The sequence below is a fragment of the Saccopteryx bilineata genome, chromosome 1, assembly GCF_036850765.1.
Source record: "Saccopteryx bilineata isolate mSacBil1 chromosome 1, mSacBil1_pri_phased_curated, whole genome shotgun sequence".
Classification (NCBI taxonomy): domain Eukaryota; kingdom Metazoa; phylum Chordata; class Mammalia; order Chiroptera; family Emballonuridae; genus Saccopteryx; species Saccopteryx bilineata.
This window is the reverse complement of record NC_089490.1, coordinates 398835516-398857839: the sequence shown is the minus strand read 5'-3', so window position 1 is coordinate 398857839 and position 22324 is coordinate 398835516. Positions and strand designations below refer to the sequence as shown.

Below are 22324 nucleotides of genomic sequence, written 5' to 3'. Positions count from 1 at the left end.
AGAGAGATGAGAAGCATCAATTATTCCTTGCAGCACCTTAGTTGTTCATTGATTGCTTTCTCATATGTGCCTTGACTGGGGGGGGGGGGAGCTACAGCAGACTGAGTAAACCCTTGCTCGAGCCAGCGACCTTGGGCTCAAGCTGGTGAGCCTTGCTCGAACCAGATGAGCCCATGCTCAAGCCGGCGACCTCAGGGTTTTGAACCTGGGTCCTCCGCATCCCAGTCCAATGCTCTAACCACGGTGCCACCGCCTGGTCAGGCTCACATTGTTTTCCTTGCTTTTTTCTTGTCTGTTTTAAAACTCAAGTATAGTCTCACCAGCTTGATCCCAAGGTCACTGGCTTGAGCAAGGGGTTACTCAGTCTGCTGTAGCCCCCAGGTCAATGCACATATGAGAAAGCAATCAATGAACAACTAAGGTGCTGCAACGAAGAACTGATGCTTCTCATCTCTCTCCCTTCCTGTCTGTCCCATCTGTCCTTCTGTCATACACACACACACACACAAAAAATAAAACATTAAAAAAAAACCGTGATATATCTTGTTTTTCTTAAACAAACAATATCTAGAGAAATAGATATACGTATACAAAGGGCTGGGAGGACACCAACTGTGAACAATGGTGTTGTCTGGATCGTGGTGGGAAAATTTTTGGTCTTTTTTTTCCCTGTATTTTCCAAGATTGGACATTGGGCATTTCCCTCCCTCCCTCCGTCCCTTCTTCCCTCCCTCCCTCCTTTCCTTTTCTTTATCTCTTTCCTTCCTTCCTTCCTTCCTTCCTTCCTTCCTTCCTTCCTTCCTTCCTTCCTTCCTCCCTCCCTCCCTCCCTCCCTCCCTCCCTCCCTTCCTTTCATGTTTATTGTATTGATTTAGAGATGGAGGAAGAGAGAGACAGGACCATCAATCTGCTCCTGTATGAGCCCTGAACAGGGATCAAACTGGCAACATCTGTGCTTTGGGACAGTGCTCTAACCAACTGAGCTATCTGGCCAGGACTGGGCATTTCTTATAGCATTCGAATAAGCAAGCCTGACCTGTGGCACAGTGGATAAAGCATCAACCTGGAATGCTGAGATCACGGGTTTGAAGCCCTGGGTTTGGCTGGGTCAAGGCACATACAAGCAACTAATGAACAACTAAAGTAAAGCAGTCATAAGTTATACTTCTAGCTCCCCCCCCCCAACACACACACACTCTCCTATTTAAAATCCACAAATAAAACCTTTAGCCCTGGACCTGGGGGGCTAGGAGCTCTTACCTCATGAAGATTCTCAGTGAGCATGACTTCTTCGTCACCACTTATAAGGGCTGGGGTGGGTGAGCCATCCCCCGCCTCGGCCTATTCCCTGGGACAGTGCCCTCTTGTGCCAGGGTAGGACCATACCTCAACACAGGGCTTGGCACACCCATCCTTCTGGGCCCTGGAGCTAACGGTCTTGGGACCGGGAGCAGGGCCCAATACCTCAGGGCAGTTGCAGCCAGCTCCGGTTCTGCTTCCTCACCTAGGCTCAATGCACAGCCCCCGCCCCCCAATTCCTGGGAGGCTCCAGGCCCTTCTCAGCCTGACCTTTCCTTCAGGGCCTCCTCCCGCCAACCTTGGGGTGGTCTACAGGGAGCACAGTGCAGTGTGGCCCAAGCAGGGGAAGCCCTGTCCTGCCAGCTGGGCGAATGCTGCCCCTCACAGAAGGAAAGTCTCACAGCAGGGTCCTAAAACCCCAGGCCACATTCACAGGTCCCCTGGCCACTTTGGAAGAATCATGGAAGTGTAGTGTGTGCATGCACATACGGGGAAGGCCCCCACAGATGCTGCCCGCCTGCCGTCCTGACCAGCGATGGCCGTGAGGGCCCGGGCCAGAGAGGGGTCCGTGGGGCTGCAGGTGCTGGGGCCGGGGCAGCCAGCTCCACCTGCTTGCTGAAGGTGCAGCGTTTCAGCCAGTGCCACCACTTAAGCCAAGCTTAGGCTGCAGCTGAAGGAAGGGGGGAGGCTGAGGCTTGGAAGACCAAAGAGGGGCTCCGGCCCCTTAGGAAGGTGGAGGGTGCAGAGGAAGGAAGCACCCCACCCTCTCCAACTTTGGCCCTTTATCCTGAGGCAAGGGGATGGACGTTCCAAGGAATTCCTGCCTGGGGCTAAAACAGCCTTCCAAGGACAAGGAACTTCTTGTTACAAGCGAAATGTTGCAGGAGTAGCCACCGAAATGCTCTCCCTTCCCAAGGACGATGATGCCTTTCTTTGCGCCTCAGAGATTAGACAGCTGTGCAGGAGGGAAAAGGGGCGGGAGAGGGGGGAGGGTAGAGGGGGTAGATGGTGAGGGAGGGAGACTTGACTCGGGGTGGTGAACACAGTGCAATGTACAATTGAGGGATTACAGAACTGCACACCTGAAACCTGTAATAATTTTATTAACCAATGTCACCCCAATAAATTCAGTGAAATTTTTTTAAAAAGAGCGCTGCACAGACCATCCCCTGGGTGTGCCCCTGCCCACAGGGCAAGGCCACAACATGCTGGCCCCCAGTGGGCAGCTATAATCCTGCTCCTTTCCCCAACAGCTGACCCTCCAGAGCACCGATATTCTGTGGGGCTCCCCCCCCCCCCAACTTTGGCCCTTTATCCTGAGGCAAGGGGATGGACGTTCCAAGGAATTCCTGCCTGGGGCTAAAACAGCCTTAAAACAGATCGTATCTACGATCACCACACAGGTCAGCCCCTTGGTGTTCACAGGAAGCACTTCTGGGCCCTAGCTCCTGGCCCACATCCTGCCTCTCCTCCCTCCTCCACCTGGGCCAGGACTGGCAAGGGTCCCGCCGAGGGAGAGAGGCTGCATCACTCCATCAGGCACACTTGAGGGGCTGGACGGAGCCTCTTTGGCCCATAACTTTCCTGCCCTGTCAGGCCTGAAACAAGTTCCTCTTCCTTCAAGACTTTGCCTAGTGTGAGTGGAGGGAAGAGGGGGCTGGAATCTTTTAAAGAGACAAAGAATATTCGGATTAACCCAATAAAGTAAAAGCGAGGAAACACGGACAACCTCATCTACCCAACCCCGATCCAGCACCCTGGAGTTCATGTTCAGCCACGGATGCCTGGTGTCATGCTGGCTTGGGACTCTCTCCAGGATGCAAGGCAGATACCCCTCAGACCTGTGCCCTCTGCCCAGGGCTTCAGAGAAGCAGCAGAAACACATGCACTTGGTCTCAGTTCCCCCCTCTGGCTGCTTGCCCAGACACCCCAAGGTTTCTCAGGCCCGAAGCTGCTTTTACAGGAATGGACGTGGGCCATCTGCACGCCTCCCAGGCTGGCGGCCCAGCTCTGGGACGGTCCCGAGCCCACACTGCCCGTGGCACCCCGCAGCAGGCACCATCCCAGAAGGTGAACAAAGTATCTTTTATTTGTGACATACAAATACAACCAATGCAAAAAGAAATCACTTTTTCCCTTTGATTCCAGTGATAAGAAAAAAATATATCAAAGAATCTATCTTCAAAGTTTCCTCTAAAAAACCCAGAAAGGGTTAAAAACCATACCATGTCATATGCACATCTGACAGCAACAAAGATAATCTGAAAGAGAGTAAATACAACTAAAAGAAAAATCTTAAAAAACATTTTAATGTTTCTTAACAAATGAAAAAGCCTGGAAAAGGCCTGCTATATGTCTCACAACCGAGACCTGTGGACGTGGAGAGACTGAGGCTAAGACCTGCACGGGCTCAGCGCCCCAAAAGCGACCTGAAGGTTTCAGGCAGTGCCTCGCCCACCCCAGTCCCTGGGGAAGTGGTGCAGCGGCTGGACAAGCAGGGCGTGGCACCAAGCGCATTGTCCACCAAGGGACATGGGTCAGGTGTCCAATGACTAGAGAGAGAACATACACAGGACTCTCTGTATGTGGGATTTACACTGCGGCTCCTTTTGGTCCCCTTGAGTGGGAGGTATCAGAAAGCAGTGTCTCAGACAATTTACCACTGTGTCCTCTGAGAAACGGGGCTCAGAAGACACACTCTTCCTAACATGCTTCTGTCACCGCATGGTTCTCAGAAGCCCATCAATGCTGCCCTAGAAGGTAAAACTCTCCCCCTCGGGTAAAAACCCCTGGGAGCCAGCAGGGCAAGGACATGGGGGGCTTATTCCAGTGTAGTTTCAGGGCCCTCTCCTAGGGAGTGACCCATCCCACAGTCGGCAGGGGCCGGGCAAGGTGAAGGAGGTCACGGGCACAGACCCTGGGCCATTAGCAGGAACAGCTCCCGGAGACCCCTCCGCACCGCCGCCAGTCAGGACGGCAGGTGGGCTGTGAGGAGGACCGCAGCGCCCTAGGACAGCAACTCCACAAAGGCTAGAACTCGAAGACACTCCTTAAAGCAGAGCTCAAGGATGTCTAAGGGGAGGTGTTAGGTGCTTTTTCCTAGATAAGGATTTGGTCACTTTTCCCTGGAGGGGGAACAAGGCCTAGAGACCAGGGGAGGGCAGCTCTGACCCACACCATGTCCTGTGAGGGGAGGCCTCTGCCCCACCGCACCAGCCCGCTGCCGCAGGGGGACTCCTAGAAGAGGAAGCAGCTGACGTGGCCAGCCAGGCAGTCCCGCTGCAGCCTGCGCTGCGGCTGGTGGCACCAGTGCCACTAGCGCCGCACTGAGGCAGCAAGGACACGGCTGGGGTTGCAGGCTGAGGGCCTGCTGCTGGCTCAGGGCTCTCTGAACAGGGGGATGCCCGCCTGCAGAGAGCGATCAGCACCAACATGAGAGGAAGCGGCACTGAATATGCCAGGAATGAGAGGTCGTTCTGGAGGAAGGCGAGGGCTCCCTGATGTTATTCTTCCCTTGAGAGTCAAAAGAGAGGTATCTGGGGTGAGAGGCAGGGGACAAACAGTGAGGGGCAATGGAGAGGAACAAGTAGGACCTCTGGCTTTTTCCTACGAATTAAAAAATTGAGCCACGGCCATAAGATCAAGAGGTTAAGCTTAAAATGCAGCCAAGTCCAAAAGCCCAAAGCAGCAATGGCGACCCCACTGGACACCCTGTTTCTGGCCCTCTCAGCCCCTCCCCCCTGCACAGCAATGGGGAGAGAGAGCCCTCTTCCCAGTCAGCTGCCCCTGGGTCGACTCCACTCTGGATCCATACGAGCAGCTAGAAAGCACCCCTGCTTCCCTGTTGCGGTACAAAAGACTTTCCTGGGTCCCCATCAGAGCGTTCCATCCACAAAGCAGGAGTCTCTCTGAAGCTCTCTGCCCAGACCTCCCACCCAGCCCATGCCTCTGAGGACCAGCCAGACCCTGGCACAGGGCTCCAGGACTTCCATAAAGGTGGGTGTACACACTCATTTGTCCAAGCGTGGGAGGGGGCAGGAATCCAGCTACTGAGAAGTCAGAGATTACGCTCGAGGGTGCAGGAGCGGAGTGAGAAGCCTCCGTGCAAGGGTGACGTCGTGCCTAGGCCTCCATCAGCTCGTCCCTCAGCGCCTCCCCTCTGCTTCCCCCTGGCACTCTGCTCTTCGAGAGAGGGCGAGGGCAGCTCGGACCCCTCCTTCCCAGGGTGCAGCCTGGCATGTGCTGGGCCGCAGTGGCCACAGCTCTGAGGGCACCTGGTAAGTGGTGTGAGGCCAAGGGAGAGGGCAGGCCTTGGAGAGAGCATCCTGGCTTGGGAGTTCAGTGGCAGCAGCCACCACAGTGCCCACCCACATGAGAATGCTGACTGTCCCCAAACTTGGTCCTCCGGCTCAGGATCTCGTAGGAGCAGTCCTCCCCACAGCAACCAGACATGCTGGGGGAAGAGTCATCAATTTCAAATCTGCAAGGCAGGCAGGAGGAAATGGTTGGTTGCAGGCAGTCAACTGCCTTCCTCCCTGGCCCAAGAACTGCTCCACCAGCCACACTTGTGAGACCCCTAGGAGTGAGGTGCGGGAGGGCAGAAGCCGAACCCAGAGGGTACTCCCAGGCCTCCTCACCAATCCCCAACCCGCACGCCCACTGGCCCAGGAGCACCGGCGCTGGGATGAATGGGGACCAGGAACAGGAAGAGGCAGTGAGCAGGAAGTCCCACACCGGGGCCCAGCTCCTTACTGCAGCGCTTCCCGGAAGAACTGGTAGGCGCCATGATTGTGCTTAAACACCGTTAACATAACCTTCTTCATCTGTGTGCTGAGAAGAAAGCAGAGAGAATACTGTGCAGAAAGAGACAGGCTGAGCCGTGCTTGCTCTCCTGTGCCTCTGCCAGCCGTCTCCCATTGGCTCCTCAGGTGAATCCTGAGCCCTGAGCCAGCCTGTCTAGGACCCGCAGCGCTCAGGGCTGCCCTGTTAGAGGGCTGGCGGGACTGCATGGGCAGCAGGCCCCCGACCCGACTGGCTTCTCCAGTCCCCCTTACGCACTGAGGTGAAGGTACAAAATCTGGGGACACAGCAGGACAGAGTATCCTGCTGAGAGGGTTCCAGAGGCCTTTCTTCCAGAACATTCCCATGAGCCTTGCCCTCCACAGAGGCTCAGAGAACACGGCACCACAGAAGCAGCTCCTCCCTTTGCACACCAGGACGATGCTCTACATCAGTGGTCCCCAACCCCCGGGCCGCGGACCGGTACCAGTCCGTGGGCCATTTGGTACCAGTCCACAGAGAAAGAATAAATAACTTACAAATAATTATTTCTGTTTTATTTATATTTAAGTCTGAAAGATGTTTTATTTTTAAAAACTAACCAGATTCCCTCTGTTATATCCGTTTAAGACTCACTCTTGATGCTTGTCTTGGTCGCGTGATATATTTATCTGTCCCACCCTAAAGGCTGGCCCGTGAAAATGTTTTCTGACATTAAACCGGTCCGTGGCCCAAAAAAGGTTGGGGACCACTGTCCTACCCAGCCGAGCTTCAGCTTCTCCCAGCTGTGACACATGGTGGCCCCCTTACCTATTGGCCATAAGCTGCAGGATCTGTATGAGGAACTTGCCCAGGCCTTTCCGCCGCACCTTGCTTTCCAGCTGCACTTCGTAGCTGGGGGAGGAAGGCAGAGGCGTGGGCACAAGGAGGCTGTGGAGGGTCAGAGGCCCCCGCGGCCCTGGTGGCCCCCAGACTCAGACAGGCACATGACTGAGCCAGCCGGCAGGAGCGCCGCGCCGAGAGCAGCAGTCGTGGCTCCTCCCTCCACCGCACCCCCCGCCAGGGCTCCTACCAGTACAAGACTTCATCCCCACACTCCACGTCAAACCGGAAGTGAGAAAAGGCGACAGGGACGGAACTGTTTTCCCAAGCAATGAGGTACCAGGCCCGGTCATCCGTCATTTCCTCCCGTTTTTCTCGGTCCTTCCAGCCCCACTCACTCTGCTCATACCTGGGAAAGCGAGGGGCAGCCAGGACTGGGAACTCCGGGGCTGGACAGGCAGCCTGGGGAAGAGATCCCTGTGGTTGGGGAGTGCTTACATGGTTTGCATGTTGGTTTTGGTCAAGTCAAAGGCCCAGTCCACGGTGGCTGGCTCCAGCCCTGACACTCGCTTACATTCAATGGAGACGTTTAACCTGAGAAGAGGAAAAGGAGGCATAGGCAGCCGGCTCCAGCCCTGCGTGGCTGCAGCTAAAAGCTGGACCGTGAGGCATGCCTGATCTGAGCCAATCCATGCAGAATGGCCGCACCATGTCTTGCCTTCCTGAACACGAAAGAAGGTGCTGCAAAGCAACTAAGCCTGTTGGGCCGCGATTAACAACTGTCACCATAGGCCCGCCGCCTGCCCACAAGTCCCATTTCCTGCCTCCCTGCATGGTCATCACAGGTGGGGTTTTGTTGTTGTTGTTTTTTTCTTTTAAAGCAGGAAGCATCAACTCATAGTAGTTGTTTCCTGTATGTGCCGTAACCGGGCAAGCCCAGGGCCCCGAACCAGCAACCCCAGAAGTCCCGTCAGATGCTCTATCCACTATGCCACCACAGGTCAGGCACAGGTGGCTCTTTATGAACCTCTGTCCCCCTCTGCTACCTCGTTGCTCTGCCATCTCTTTTGCACTGTGTTATAAACGCTCAGCTCTTCTGTTCCCTTAGTTCCTGCCCTGAGGCATTTTTCCTTCTGCTTTAATTCTGAACGGACTCCTCACTGGGCTCCCATGAGTCCTCTTCCTTCTTATCTACCACTCTCCTCTGAGACCTCCAAGACTATGACCCACACCTCACTCTAAGGAGTGTACCTGTCACCTCCCCTGGGGACACTGCAAGTGCTCTCTGCTGATAAGACTAAACAGGTCCAACTCCATACTTTTCCTAAAATAGCAAATGCTGTAGACCAGAGGTTCCCAAACTTTTTACACAGGGGGTCAGTTCACTGTCCCTCAGACTGTTGGAGGGCCGGACTATAAAAAATACTATGAACAGGCCCTGGCCGGTTGGCTCAGCGGTAGAGCGTTGGCCTAGCGTGCGGAGGACCCGGGTTCAATTCCCGGCCAGGGCACACAGGAGAAGCGCCCATTTGCTTCTCCACCCCTCTGCCGCGCTTTCCTCTGTCTCTCTCTTCCCCTCCCGCAGCCAAAGCTCCATTGGAGCAAAGATGGCCCGGGCGCCGGCGATGGCTCTGTGGCCTCTGCCTCAGGCACTAGAGTGGCTCTGGTCTCAACATGGCGACGCCCAGGATGGGCAGAGCATCGCCCCATGGTGGGCGTGCCGGGTGGACCCCGGTCGGGCGCATGCAGGAGTCTGTCTGACTGTCTCTCCCTGTTTCCAGCTTCAGAAAAAAATGAAAAAAAAAAATACTATGAACAAATCCCTATGTACACTGTACATAATTTAAAAAAAACAAAACGGGAACAAATACAATATTTAAAATAAAGAACAAGTAAATTTAAATCAACAAACTGATCAGGCCTGACCTGTGGTGGCGCAGTGGATAAAGCGTCGACCTGGAAATGCTGAGGTCGCCGGTTCGAAACCCTGGGCTTGCCTGGTCAAGGCACATATGGGAGTTGATGCTTCCAGCTCCTCCCCCCTGTCTCTCTCTCCTCTCTCTCTCTCTCTCTCTCCTCTCTAAAGTGAATAAATAAAAGTAAAAAAATAAAAAAATAAATAAAAATAAAAAAAAAACAAACTGATCAGTATTTCAATGGGAACTATGGGTCTGCTTTTGGCTAATGAGATGGTCAATGTCTGGTTCCATATTTGTCACTGCCAGCCGTAACAAGGGATATGACGCGCTTCCGAAGCCGTGACGCGTGCATCCTGCGTCACCGGAAGTAGTACTGTGAGCGACACCGCATCCTGTGCTCCTCTCACTGACCACCAATGAGAGGTGCCCCTTCCGGAAGTGTGGCAGGGGCTGGATAAATGGCCTCAGGGGGCCGCATGCGGCCCGGGGGCCTAGTTTGGGGACCCCTGCTGTAGACATTAAGGCAGTGTTTTTCAACCACGGAAGAGTTCACCACCCTGCCTGACTGGTGGTGACACAGTGAATAGATGTTGATATGGGACACTGAGGTCCCACGTTCAAAACCTCAATGTTGGTGGCTTGAGCACAAGCTCGCCAGCTTGAGTGTGGGGTCGGCAGCTTGAGCATGGAATTGCAGACATGATCCCGTGGTTGCTGGCTTGAACCCACAGGTTGCTGGAGTGAAGCCCAAGGTCACTGGCTTGAGGAAGGGTCCACTAGCTCAGCTGGAGCCACCGGTCAAGGTACGTATGAGAAGCAACAATAAACAACTAAAGTGACACAATTACAAGTTGATTCTTCTCATCTCTCTCTCTCAAAAAAATAAAATAAAATAAAAGGAAAAGTTATCTACCCCGATGCTGTGTGAGGATTATAGACTCAACCTATAATCTTTGAAAACACTGCATTAAGGTATCTTAATCTGCTATTTATTCCCAAATGAAATGAAGTCAATTACAGTGAAATGCCTTGGCCAAAAGATATTGCCACACCCCGAAGGGACTGAAGTTGGCAACTCAAAGTCCTTATGGAGCCCCCACAGCAGTATCTTTCAGGGACCTCTGCTAGCACCCCTCTAACTGGCACACCATGTGAGCTGCACATGTGCTCAGTCCTGCACATTTGGAACTTTCGGACTCAGAAAAGTCCTCCTTTCTTTCTAAGTAGTGACTGACCACGTAGCAGTCAGCAATGCCCAACCAAAGCACTGTGTCCATCTTAGCTATGGGTTTTCCAAAGGGCGGTCTGCATGTATGAATTCGCCACTAATCCAAGTTCTTTCAGTTCATGAAAGTAGGACCACAGCCAGACACACAAAATTCCAGGCACTGAAGGAGCCCAGAGTCGGCTGGCAATGACTCCTTCAGAGCTCTTCCATATTTGTGGAAGAGAGCGGCAACGTGGAATATAGAACACTAACAGCCTGACCTGTGGTGGCGCAGTGGATAAAGCGTCAACCTGGAATGCTGAGGTCGCCGGTTCAAAACCCTGGGCTTGCCTGGTCAAGGCACATATGGGAGTTGATGCTTCCTGCTCCTCCCTCCCCCTTCTCTCTCTCTCTCTCTCCTCTCTAAAAAAATTAATAAAAGTAAGAATTTAGAACACTAACAGCTATCACAGTAAGGGGTCTCCAAACTGTGTCAAAGGCCTCCCCAGCCTTGGCTGGATGGCTCAGTTGGTCAGAGCATCATCCAAAAACACAGAGGTTGCTGGTTCGATCCCCGGTCAGGGCACATGCAGGAATGGATCAATGGTCCTGTCTCTCTCTCCCTCTAAAATCAATAATTTTTTTTTTTTTTTTTTTTTTTACAGAGACAGAGAGTGAGTCAGAGAGAGGGATAGAGAGGAACAGACAGACAGGAATGGAAAGATGAGAAGCATCAATCATTAGTTTTTCATTGCGCGTTGCAACATCTTAGTTGTTCATTGATTACTTTCTCATATGTGCCTTGACCGCGGGCCTTCAACAGACTGAGTAACCCCTTGCTGGAGCCAGCGACCTTGGGTTCATGCTGGTGGGCTTTTGCTCAAACCAGATGAGCCCGCGCTCAAGCTGGTGACCTCGGGGTCTCGAACATGGGTCTTCCGCATCCCAGTCCAACGCTCTATCCACTGTGCCACCGCCTGGTCAGGCTAAAATCAATATAATTTTTTTAAAAAGGCCTCCCCGGAAGCTGAATGACAAAGCTACCAGAGGACCTGTACTATGTCTCATCACAGACAGAAAGCATAAATAGGCCCTGGCCGGTTGGCTCAGTGGTAGAGCGTCGGCCTGGCGTGCGGGGGACCCGGGTTCGATTCCCGGCCAGGGCACATAGGAGAAGCGCCCATCTGCTTCTCCACCCCCCACCCCCTCCTTCCTCTCTGTCTCTCTCTTCCCCTCCCGCAGCCAGGGCTCCATTGGAGCAAGGATGGCCCGGGCGCTGGGGATGGCTCCTTGGCCTCTGCCCCAGGCGCTAGAGTGGCTCTGGTCGTGGCAGAGCGACCCCCCAGAGGGGCAGAGTATCGCCCCCTGGTGGGCAGAGCATCGCCCCTGGTGGGCGTGCCGGGTGGATCCCGGTCGGGCGCATGCGGGAGTCTGTCTGTCTCTCCCCGTTTCTAGCTTCAGAATAAAACTAAGAAAAAAGAAAGAAAAAAAAAAAAAAAAAAAGAAAGCATAAATAAATTAATGTGGTATCATGAAATTCAGCTATGAAAGGAACACAGCACTGCCTACTAGTCTTTGCATCATAGTTCATATATTTGCATTTGTCTATCTTGTTCATTAAAATATTCATACCGGCTGCTATTTACAGAGATGGATACATTCCTTTCATATGTTTTATTAAAACCTTGCAAGGGTGGCATCTTCATTCCACTTAACAGATTAAAATATGAGGATTGCAGGGTATGACTGTTGGGTTTAAGTTATCGTTAATAAGAGGCACAGTTATGATTCAAACCCACAGTTGTGATTCTCTAAAACCATAACCCCCATTTCCCCTCAGCCAACGCATCTCTCATAAAACAGATTATGCCTCCTATTTTATAAACCAAGAGGACTGAAAGGGGTGGGCGTTCTAATCCAGATCCTACAGTAAATTAGATTAGTAATAATAACAGCAGTAATAACAGCTAACACTGATGTAGCTTTTAGCTTGCTCCAGGCACTAATGCTTTACATCTAATCCTCCTGACGATTCCATCAGTAAGACACTATTATTAGACCCATTTCTGATTAGAAAATTGAGGCACAGAGAGGTTAAGTAATTTGTCCAGGGTCACAAAGCCTGTAAGTGGCTTTTACACTTGATCTTAGCCAAAAGGCCGAGAAGCAATTGTAAGTGGCTTTTTTTTTTTTTTTTTTCATTTTTCTGAAGGTGGAAACAGGGAGAGACAGTCAGACAGACTCCTGCATGCGCCCGACCGGGATCCACCCGGCACGCCCACCATGGGGCGACGCTCTGCCCACCAGGGGGCGATGCTCTGCCCATCCTGGGCGTCACCATATTGCGACCAGAGCCACTCTAGCACCCGGGGCAGCGGCCAAGGAGCCATCCCCAGCGCCCGGGCCATCTTTGCTCCAATGGAGCCTTGGCTGCGAGAGGGGAAGAGAGAGACAGAGAGGAAAGCGCGGCGGAGGGGTGGAGAAGCAAATGGGCGCTTCTCCTGTGTGCCCTGGCCGGGAATCGAACCCGGGTCCTCCGCACACTAGGCCGACGCTCTACCGCTGAGCCAACCGGCCAGGGCTGTAAGTGGCTTTTAATAATTACACTACACAGCGAGGGAAAGAGCACTGGATTAGGAATTAAAGCCCCTATGGCTGCTGAATAGAAACTGTGAACTCAGAAATCACCTTCACCTTCTGAGCCTCAGTTTTTCCCTGTGTAAGATGAGAGTCAGCCTAGATGATTTTTCAGATGTTTTAGCTCTATGATTCTTTGTCCAGAGAGAATAAGAAGTCCTAGTGACATCAGTCTGAGACTATGCAATGTTTGCTCATTTATGGCTTCTTCTGTCCCCCTACTGGGGGCTCTTATATCACCAGGGCAGCAGCCACCATTTTGGCCCTTCTCTGAAAAAGAAGGATGGAAAACTTGAGTCTGATGAGGTCTACTCTGAAAAGGCGAGCTCCTGAAGACACTCACAGATGAAAGCTGGGAATGCTGAACACTTACCCGTTCCGATCGTATTTCTTGAACACTGGGAAAGCCTCTAACGGGTCTCCGAGCTGCAGAGGGAAAGGAGAGAGGGTAGCACAAACCCACGCTCTGCTCTGAAGCCCGACACTGGGCAGACCCACGACAGGAGGCTCCGCTCCGGGACCAGGCGCTTCCCTCCTATGGGCTCGCCATCTACCTCAGCTCTGACGTCATACGTAAGAGGGAGGCTTTGGTAAGGAGGCCAAGGAGAGTTACCTTAGCTTCATTTGACAGGATAAGAAAAGACTTTACTAGCCTAACTGGTTATGGCGCAGAGGATAGAATGTTGACCTGGGATGCTGATGACCCAGGCTCAAAACCCTGAGGTCGCCGGCTTAAGTGCAGGCTCATTTATCTTCAACGCAGCTCACCAGCGTGAGCATGGGAGCATAGACATGATCCTATGGTCGCCAGCTTAAAGCCCAAGGTAGCTGGCTTGAGCAAGGGGTCATTGGCTCAGCTGGAGCCCCTTGGTCAAAGCACATAAGAGAAGCAATCAATGAACAGCTGAGGTGCCGAAACTCTGAGTTGATGTTTCTCATCTCTCTCCCTTCCTGTCTGTCTTGTCTCTCACTTAAAAAATAAAGACCTTTTCTGTCTGTCTGTCCCTGTCTATCCCTCTCTCTGACTCACTCTCTGTCTCTGTAAAAAATAAAGACTTTTGCCTGACCTGTGGTGGCGCAGTGGATAAAGCGTCGACCTGGAAACACTGAGGTTGCCAGTTCGAAACCCTGGACCTGCCTGGTCAAGGCACATATGGGAGTTGATGCTTCCTGCTCCTCCCCCCTTCTCTCTCTCCTCTCTAAAATGAATAAATAAATAAAAATATTAAAAATATATAAAAAAATAAAGACTTTACTAGCCTAAAACTACTACTGGCCTATGAGCATACAACCTGCTTACTACTCACCTATCCAAAGCAGAGAGGCCATTTGATCTACCGTGTACTTCTAAGAAGCCCCCAACTAACCTCACCTGGTCAAAACCCAAAATGGAGAATCATGTCCCTGAGCCACAGCCTTATAAATATGGACTGTTCACTGAGTTGGCTCAAAGAATAACAAAAAGAAACGAAGGCAGTGGGACTACCAGAATCTCTCTGGTTCAGCTTGAAAGCTGGGTTCACCTGGTGCTCAGATGACAGCTACCCCTGCCCTGACTACAGCCCCTTGAAACCAGGTGGTAATATCTTCCTGGTCCCAGAGTGGCCTCTGGTATTTCACGGGCAGTCAATAAGTGTTTGAAGGAATGAATGAGAAAATTATACCATATTTTACAAAGGGAGGTTTCCTCCCCAAAATGCAAAATCCTAACAAAAATTTCTCCAGACCCTATTCTGCTGGTAAGGAGACCCCCCAGACAGGAGCAGCCACCTCCCTGTGGATCCACATGTGGGTCGATTGCTGGCCCACCTGCAAACTCTTCCAGGCTCATTCTGGCTCCTTTTCCTCAGCAAGGAGGCCGCAGAGGTGTGCCTGGGTAGTAACACCATTCTGCCACAGGGTGGCACCAAAAGAAGTAAAACTAAAAACCCAGTTGAGGTTCCACGAGGAAGGGGCTGAGGAGGGGACAGTCACCCTGTTGGCTGCGTCCACTTTGGCACAGACAGCATCCATGGCTGCTCGCTCCTCCAACCGCTTCTGCTTCTTCTCCTTTGCTTTGCTTGACTTCCTCTGCAACAGAGAAAAGCAAAGTTGGCTTGAAGGGCTGCGGCCAACCCAATGGCTTGACTTTACCTTTGAGAAACCAAAGGGTCTGTCCGTGTCCACAGACCTGGCCTCAGCCGCAGCAACTTCCAATCCTGGCTGCTGCTCACCTGCTGGGGTGATGAAGACCCGAGTTCTAGTGGTGAGACCCTGGCAGTATCACTAGACTTCTCAGCTTCCTTGTCAGGACGAGTACTGACCCTTAGGGCTGCTGGATCATCGTGAGGACCCAGTGAGACACGAGACAATGCCTGCAGCACAGCCTGGCTCCTGGCAGATGCTTAAGAAATACTCTCTCACCATTCTCCTCCTAAGGGAACAACTAATTTTAGACAGATTCCGGGCAGGTTTCAGGGGGAAGCTGGCATCTGAGGAAGCTGCAGACAGCTGTTCCTAAGTATAAGTTTATTCAAAGCCTTTGCAATGTCTTCTGGCCTCAGCCAACAGAGCTCCAGTCTGAGAGCAGCCCTTTCAGGAGCTGGGCCCCCTTCTCAGCTAGGGCCAAGGCACTCTACTCTGGCTTCAGGAGACAGAGTTGTTCCCCAGAAGTGCAGCCCCGCCAAGGCCGATGAGTGGCAGGCACACCAGGCACTCAGTAGCAACAGGGCAGAGTGAAGGGCTCCAAGGGGTTCACCTGGGGACAGAGGCCATGTGACACGTGGTCAACAAGGCCAAATTGCAGCCACACAGGCAGCAGGGAGGAGCAAAGGAAGGCTGTCCTTGCACAGAGTGGCAAACGGCAAACCGCCCGCAACTGCATCCAGAGCAGATCCTGTTGAGCCTGTAAAAGGCGGGTAACAGGGAAAGAGCCCATCAGATCTTACCCAAAGCCTCTCTGCTCTTTCGTCCCTACAGTCTCCAGGCAAAACACAGCCTCCTTTCCTCATCTAATGAGTGGGGTCCTTAATACCTACTTGGCAGTGTTAAGCCCGTGAGGGTTAACACGGCACATGCTCAGTAAGTGACAGTTTTTGTTCTCACACCCAAGGACAAGAGCAGCACACACACTCAGCCCAGCTGAGGCCAAAGGCACCCCAGAGGCACTGGGAAGGTGGCTCTGAGCTCACCAGAGAGGTTCTACCACCTGCAGTCACACCTCAGTGGACCCTGATTGGTCCCAGGAAAGCCTGAGTTGAAAAACCAGCTGCTGGTAAAGGTTCTCAGGATAAATTTTACCCTTGGTTCCCCCAGGAACGACAGTTTTTTTTTTGTTTTGTTTTGTTTTTTTGTATTTTTCTGAAGCTGGAAACCGGGAGAGACAGACAGACTCCTGCATGCGCCCGACCGGGATCCACCTGGCACGCCCACCAAGGGTGACGCTCTGCCCACCAGGGGGTGATGCTCTGCCCCTCTGGGGCGTTGCTCTGCCGCGACCAGAGCCACTCTAGCGCCTGGGGCAGAGGCCAAGGAGCCATCCCCAGTGCCCGGGCCATCTTTGCTCCAATGGAGCCTTGGTTTGCGGGAGGGGAAGAGAGAGACAGAGAAGAAGGGGGGGGGGGTGGAGAAGCAAATGGGCGCTTCTCCTATGTGCCCTGGCCGGGAATCGAACCCGGGTCCCCCGCACGCCGGGCTGATGCTCTACCGCTGAGCTAACTGGCCAGGGCTAGGAACGACAGTTTTACTCCTACTTCAAGCAACCAGGAGGCAAGAGTTCAGCTACCAGGAACTCACATGAACTGCCCTTCTTGGTATAAATTCACCCAACACCAGCTAGTTATTATCTGTAGGCTGAGCACCACGCCGTCAGCCAGGCTAGACCCACTTCTTACCTCTCCGGAGGAACAGCAGACAACAAACTGTTCTCATAACGTGGGATCTGGACCCAGACCCAGCCCCTCTCTACCACACACAGCTCTTAGAGTACCTGCCTTTTTCTTTAGGAGTCTGGGTTGCCACACAACACTGAGACACATTCAGCTTACAAACTGCTTTCACAAACATTATCTGGTTCATTCCCAGGGCAGAAACCTCCCTTACACATGAGGAAACAGAGGCTCAAAGGGATGGTGTGACTCATTACAAGTCCCCGAGGAGTCAATAGCAGAGGGAACACTGAGCCCCAGGGGGCACAGATCCTGTGTTGGTTCCACCAGCCATGCCGTCTCCCACTGGTAGAGCCTGCATCAGTGTCAGAGACCCTCTCAGCCCAGCCAAGGTTGTGGTCAAGATGCGACCTCAGGAGCCCTCAAAGCAGCAAGTCAGCAACCCACCTCTCATTACCCTTCTGGCTTGGCAATGGCTGGCATGGCATGTCAACACAGTGCCACCCCAAGACCTATCTCCATACTGAGGTGAGGGCAATGATCAGGGAAAGCGGAGACAGGTCTCAGGGCTGTGCCATGGGGCAGGAAGAACACGTGTTTCAACATCAGGCAGGCCACCAATGTCCCTCTTCACCCCGGCGTGACGCATGACAGCATCACCAGAATAATGGAGCGCAATCCTGGCCTCACAGAACAGCTGTAAGGTGAGGCCAGGATCAGCAGCCCTTCACAGCAGAAGCAAACGCCCTTCCTCCACCCCGCAGCCAGCTCTCTCTCCACATGACACAGAGCTGAAGGATCAAAAGCGCTGGAAGGCAGGCGTGACTCCCGGGACCCAGAAGCACTGAAACGTGGGCTCCCTCTACAAGATCTCGTTTCTAAGCACACCAAGTAGTTCCGAAGCACAAGCAGCAGGAGGGCCAACCCCGGGCCTCCAGGAGATTTATGGACTCATTCATGCAGGAGAACAGGCGAGCCAGGCAGTCCTCGGAGCAAGGCTCGGGGCTGCTGCGGCCCCAGACTGCAGGTAATGAAAGAGCCGGTCAGTGCTCAGCTGCCAGCACGCGGGGTGAGAGGCAGGCCGGGCGGGAAGGCAGGGTTCCCCTCAAACCTGGGGCGCACCAGGAAAAGTGGTCTCCTAATGTTCCAATTAGCTCTGCCCTATGTTGAGGAGGTAAGACTATCCAGCAGGGACACGGGAAAATTCTCCTAATTAAAACGGGAAATAAGCACAGTGAACAGTAGAGCTCATTGTGGTTAAGTGTCTTTCCCAAGGGAGCTTTATATAATAAAGAGTGTGGGATTTTGAGTCAAGAGACCTGGATTTGATTCTCAGCTCTTCTACCGTGTAGCTGTGTGACTCTGGGCAAGTTATTTAATCTCTTTTCAGTAAGTTACTCAGTTTCTCTGAACCTCAATTTCCTTATCCATAAAATGGGGCTAACATCAGGCCCATTAGTGGCCTACCAGTGTCAGACACTCTGCTAGTACTTTAATAAAGGTGATTTATTTTACTCTTTCTTCACAATAACTCAGCAAGTATGTGTACCCACTTCTTTGATGACAAAACTGAGGTACGGAGAGGCTAGATAACTTTCAGGGTCACAGAGCCAGTGAAGAGAATTCTCAAAGTCTTCCTAATTACCACCTCCCTCCACTCCCATTAGACCAGTGGTAGTCAACCTGGTCCCTACCACCCACTAGTGGGCGTTCCAGCTTTCATGGGGGCGGTAGTGGAGCAACCAAAGTATATATAAAAAGATAGATTTAACTATAGTAAGTTGTTTTATAAAAATTTATTCTGCCAAACTTAGCGAAAATCGAACATAAAGTACTTGGTAAGTAATTATTATTATATGCTTTAACTTGCTGTAACTCTGCTTTATAAATTTTATAAAGTTACTTTCCTACTTTATAAATCACCATTACTGTAGAACCGGTGGGCGGTTAGAAAATTTTACTACTAACAGAGATACAAAAGTGGGCGGTAGGTATAAAAAGGTTGACTACCCCTGCATTAGACCCTGCAGGTCATGAGGTAGAGGTTATCTGTTGTATTTGCAAATTCACACCCAGTGCTCAGCAAACAGCAGATACTCAATTCATACTGATGACTCATCCAAGACTGAAATCCAAGTATGAACCCAGAGTCCTCATGCCTTCCACTACTACATCAATTACATGTATAGGACACATTATAAGTGTGATATAGAAATGCTTTTACCTACGGCTGTGAAACTCCTCCCCTTATTATTCCTACCAAATTAGTATCTCTACATTCACTTTTCTGACCCAGAGAAATTTAAAAACAAACAAACAAAACACCCAGATGGGAGCAGGAAGCACCCTTCAGAAAAGGAATTTCAAAAAAGGAAGGCTAGGCATCTCCTAGATTTTCAGTGTTAATGCTCCCATCTCACAAAGTACTCAAGATCTGAAAAGAATCTTTGTTTTAGGCAAAGGGAGATATCTAAATTTCAATTCCGAAAGACAATACACACCAGGTGGAAAGAACTTTGAAGAGTACGATGCCCCATCAGATGCCACCCTCTCTTGGCTTGAGGTCAGGCTATCAGACAGAGCAGGGCCCTCTGCTGAAGGGTGACCACTCTGATGACCTTCCTGACATGCGCTCTCGGCCCTCACGCAGAAGGAGTGAGGGTAACGAGAGGGTTCCAGCTCTGCTTCGGGGAAGGAAACCCAAGTCTCTTTTTTGCAGTGAGTTTTAGACCAGAAGAGACTAGGGAGCAGCCACTCTGAGAAACGCATCAGTAAAGGAGTAATAAGACTGGGGCCCTGAAGGAACCAAGGATCACAGTATCTGAGGCCTGCTACTTCCCCTCAGCCAACAAGGAAGCCTCGACCCGGAACGGCGCGATACACTTCCTGATTTCTGCTCAGTCTAGAGCGGCTCACGCTGGACAGACACCGACAGAGTGAGTGATACTGAGCACACAGGTTCCACTTAGTTTCAACAAGAGCTGGGTCTGAGATCTCTCACCCAATTCTAGGTTAAATATGCCAAAAGTCTCTAGACTTGATTTTCTACATATAAAATACACAGTATCCCAAATTCCTTGTTGAAACATGATGAATGTGTTTTGAAACGAAATTACATCAAGTGCTTTGGCATGGATTAGACAACTATTTTTGTCTAACAAGTCAATTTGTTCAGTCAATAACTATTTGAGTGAGAACAAAAAACTAGGTTAATAATAACAGTAGGGACAAATCCAATGCACTACAGTAAAAATAGCACCAATCTATTTTAGATAACTAAAGTTAGTGCTGAGAATAGAGGCAAAAGTAACAGTCGCTATTTAAGAGGCATCTACTTGGCTATGTACCTCCACTATCTCATTTAATCCTCACATCTATCCTAAGGGGGAGGTACCACCACCCTCATCACATGTACGAGGAAATTCAGGTTCACAAAGCCCGTGTCACTGGCACAGTGTCATGCTGTCAGACGGTGAATAGGGCTGGAACGGAAGTATCTCTGGCTCCTAAGTCAGTGCTCCCTAAAGGTGGGGGAAATCCCATGTAAAAACTAATAATGTACACAGGAAGAGCCAGTTCCATTTTAGGAGAGTGACCAATGTTACTCTACTTGGAACTCAGGAAGGTGAACTCACCGGGCACATACGCATAATTTCTGCCAACCCGCTACCAGCACGTGCCAGAGAGGGGCACAAAACGCACCTCCAGGAGGCTTTCCACAGAACAGTCGTCCCCCTCCGTCGGCGGCGGGGGCCATCACCAGCCCCGGGCTCGCCTTCTGCACAGTTTCCCCCTGCAAAGCCCCCTGCCGCACTACGACTGCTAACAGCTCAGGCAACGATAAGCACCACCTCGCTCACTTCGTCCCGGAGGCCGTTAAGGCGGGCCTCTGTTGGAAAGGAAGAGACTTTTTCAGAAGCAGGAGGAACCTGGTGGAGAGGTTTCGAAAAAGGAGGGGAGCCGGCTTTACTGAGCATCCGTGTAGCGGGAAGCGCGGCGGCAGGGGACTCGGGAGCCCGGAGTCGGGGTCTGGCCCCCGGTCACTGTCTGTGTGACCTTGGCTGAGTGCCGCCTTTTCTCTCAGCCTCAGGTGCCTCCAGGCCAGGTCTGGCCTAAGAAGTGGGAAGCCGTGAAGCCGGTGACAACTAGGTGACAGTGACCTCTGGGGAAGGCGGTGGGGCAGAGTGAGACCCCAACATGCCCGTGGGGGAAAGGGGAGGCCAAGAACATAACAGAACAGCCAGAAAAGCAGGGCGGACGGGAAGTGCGGAGCGCACCCGAGGGGGTGGGGCCCAAAGAAGGGGACTCCCCAGAAGACCCCCCGGGCTGGGCCGGGCGTGGGGACACTTAGAATGGGGGAGTCGGGCGATTTGGGGGCTGAGGATCACGTGAGGCTGGAGGGGTCGAGGTCACGTGAGGGGGGGGTTCAGGAACAATAGGGACGCGTGGAGTGGGGAGCGCTCCGGGCCCTCCCGTATCCTCTCTCTGCTTCACTCACCCCCATGGCGGCAAAGGCGGCGGCGGCCCTCAGCTTCTCTTTCCCACACTTGCCGGCAGGGAGGCGGCAACGGCGGCTACGGTGGCAGCGGCGACAGCAGAACGACGGCGGGCCCCGCACCGCGCATGCGCCTCGCGGGCTCCCCGGCGCGTCCTGGTGGGCATCGCGCCTGCGCACAGCCGGGGATGGGGAAAAGCGTGTAGAGGCGTGCAGGTGGAGAGCTCCAGAGGCGGGCTGAGGGTCTCGCTGCCGAAAGGGGCGGGAGTCTCACAGCGCCGTCGCGCTAACAATGACGTGTATCCTAGACCCGCCCCCTTCTCTCCCGACTGCGTCTGTAACTATAGCAACGGCTGCGTCTTGCTGAGAGAAGCGCGCCTCTGGGCAGCCCGGTGGGTGGCCTTATAGCCCTTGAACTCAGCATTTCTGCGGCCCTACCCAGCCTCAGGCAGCTCGTGGAACTGCCACCTTCAAACAACCAACCGTCACGACCTCTGAAGTACCAGACCCTCCTGCAACCCTGGGGCCTAGGGGAAGTCTTTGGAAACGTTCCCACCGAGATCGTGAACTCTTGAAGATCCTTTCCAACCCGAGTCATTCATCCGTCTTGTCACCATTCATTCTCCATTCATTCGTGCACTCAATAAACATTTACCTGCACCTAGACTGTACTGAGACCAGAGGCACAGACCAGACTGTGACAACACAGTCCAAAATACTGTTTAGAGAGGAGACAGGCATGTAACAACTCTTTAATGGAGAGTGGATGGTGCTATGAAAATGAGACCTCAGGCGTCCAGGACAGTATTTCAGTCTGTCTCAGAAGACCAAAATTCATTTCTATTTGACCTTCATTAGAATGACCCCTCGCTTGACCAGGCGGTGGTGCAGTGGATAGAGCGTCGGACTGGGATGCCGAGGACCCAGGTTCAAGACTCAGAGGTCGCCAGCTTGAGCGCAGGCTCATCCAGTTTGAGCAAGGCTCACCAGCTTAGGTCCAAGGTCGCTGGCTCCAGCAAGGGGTTACTCGGTCTGCTGTAACCCCTCGGTCAAGGCACATATGAGAAATCAATCAATGAACTACTAAGGAGCCGCAACGAAGAATTGATGTTTCTCATCTCTCCTTTCCTGTCTGTCTGTCCCTATCTGTTCCTCTCTCTGTCTCTGCCACACACACACACACACACACACACACATACACACACAAAAAGAATTACCCAGGGACCTTGTGCATAGTGCACACCCCTGGGGCCCATCCCCAGAAAATCCAGAGGGCCTGACTGCTAGTGGTGCAGTGGAT

At 52.4% G+C, this 22324-nt stretch overlaps 1 protein-coding gene across 1 annotated transcript; it reads right to left on the bottom strand.

The window, feature by feature from the left end:
• Positions 1–3370: 3370 nt before the first annotated feature.
• On the bottom strand, positions 3371–21291 carry NAA40 (N-alpha-acetyltransferase 40, NatD catalytic subunit). The gene is made up of 8 exons (XM_066251839.1): positions 21028–21291; positions 14638–14733; positions 13037–13089; positions 7399–7494; positions 7151–7309; positions 6889–6972; positions 6052–6129; positions 3371–5779 (listed from the first exon to the last, which is right to left on the bottom strand). The coding sequence occupies exons 1-8, from the start codon at positions 21031–21033 to the stop codon at positions 5638–5640; spliced, it is 714 nt and encodes a 237-aa protein (XP_066107936.1). The 5' UTR covers positions 21034–21291; the 3' UTR covers positions 3371–5637.
• Between the last annotated feature and the right edge of the window lie 1033 nt (positions 21292–22324).

Coding starts and splice junctions, on each gene's coding strand:
- NAA40 (XM_066251839.1), bottom strand. Junction 7,310..7,398: donor AAAACCAACATGCAAACCAT/GTAAGCACTCCC, acceptor TCGCTTTCCCAG/GTATGAGCAGAGTGAGTGGG. Junction 6,130..6,888: donor CTGCAGCTTATGGCCAATAG/GTAAGGGGGCCA, acceptor CTTTCTTCTCAG/CACACAGATGAAGAAGGTTA.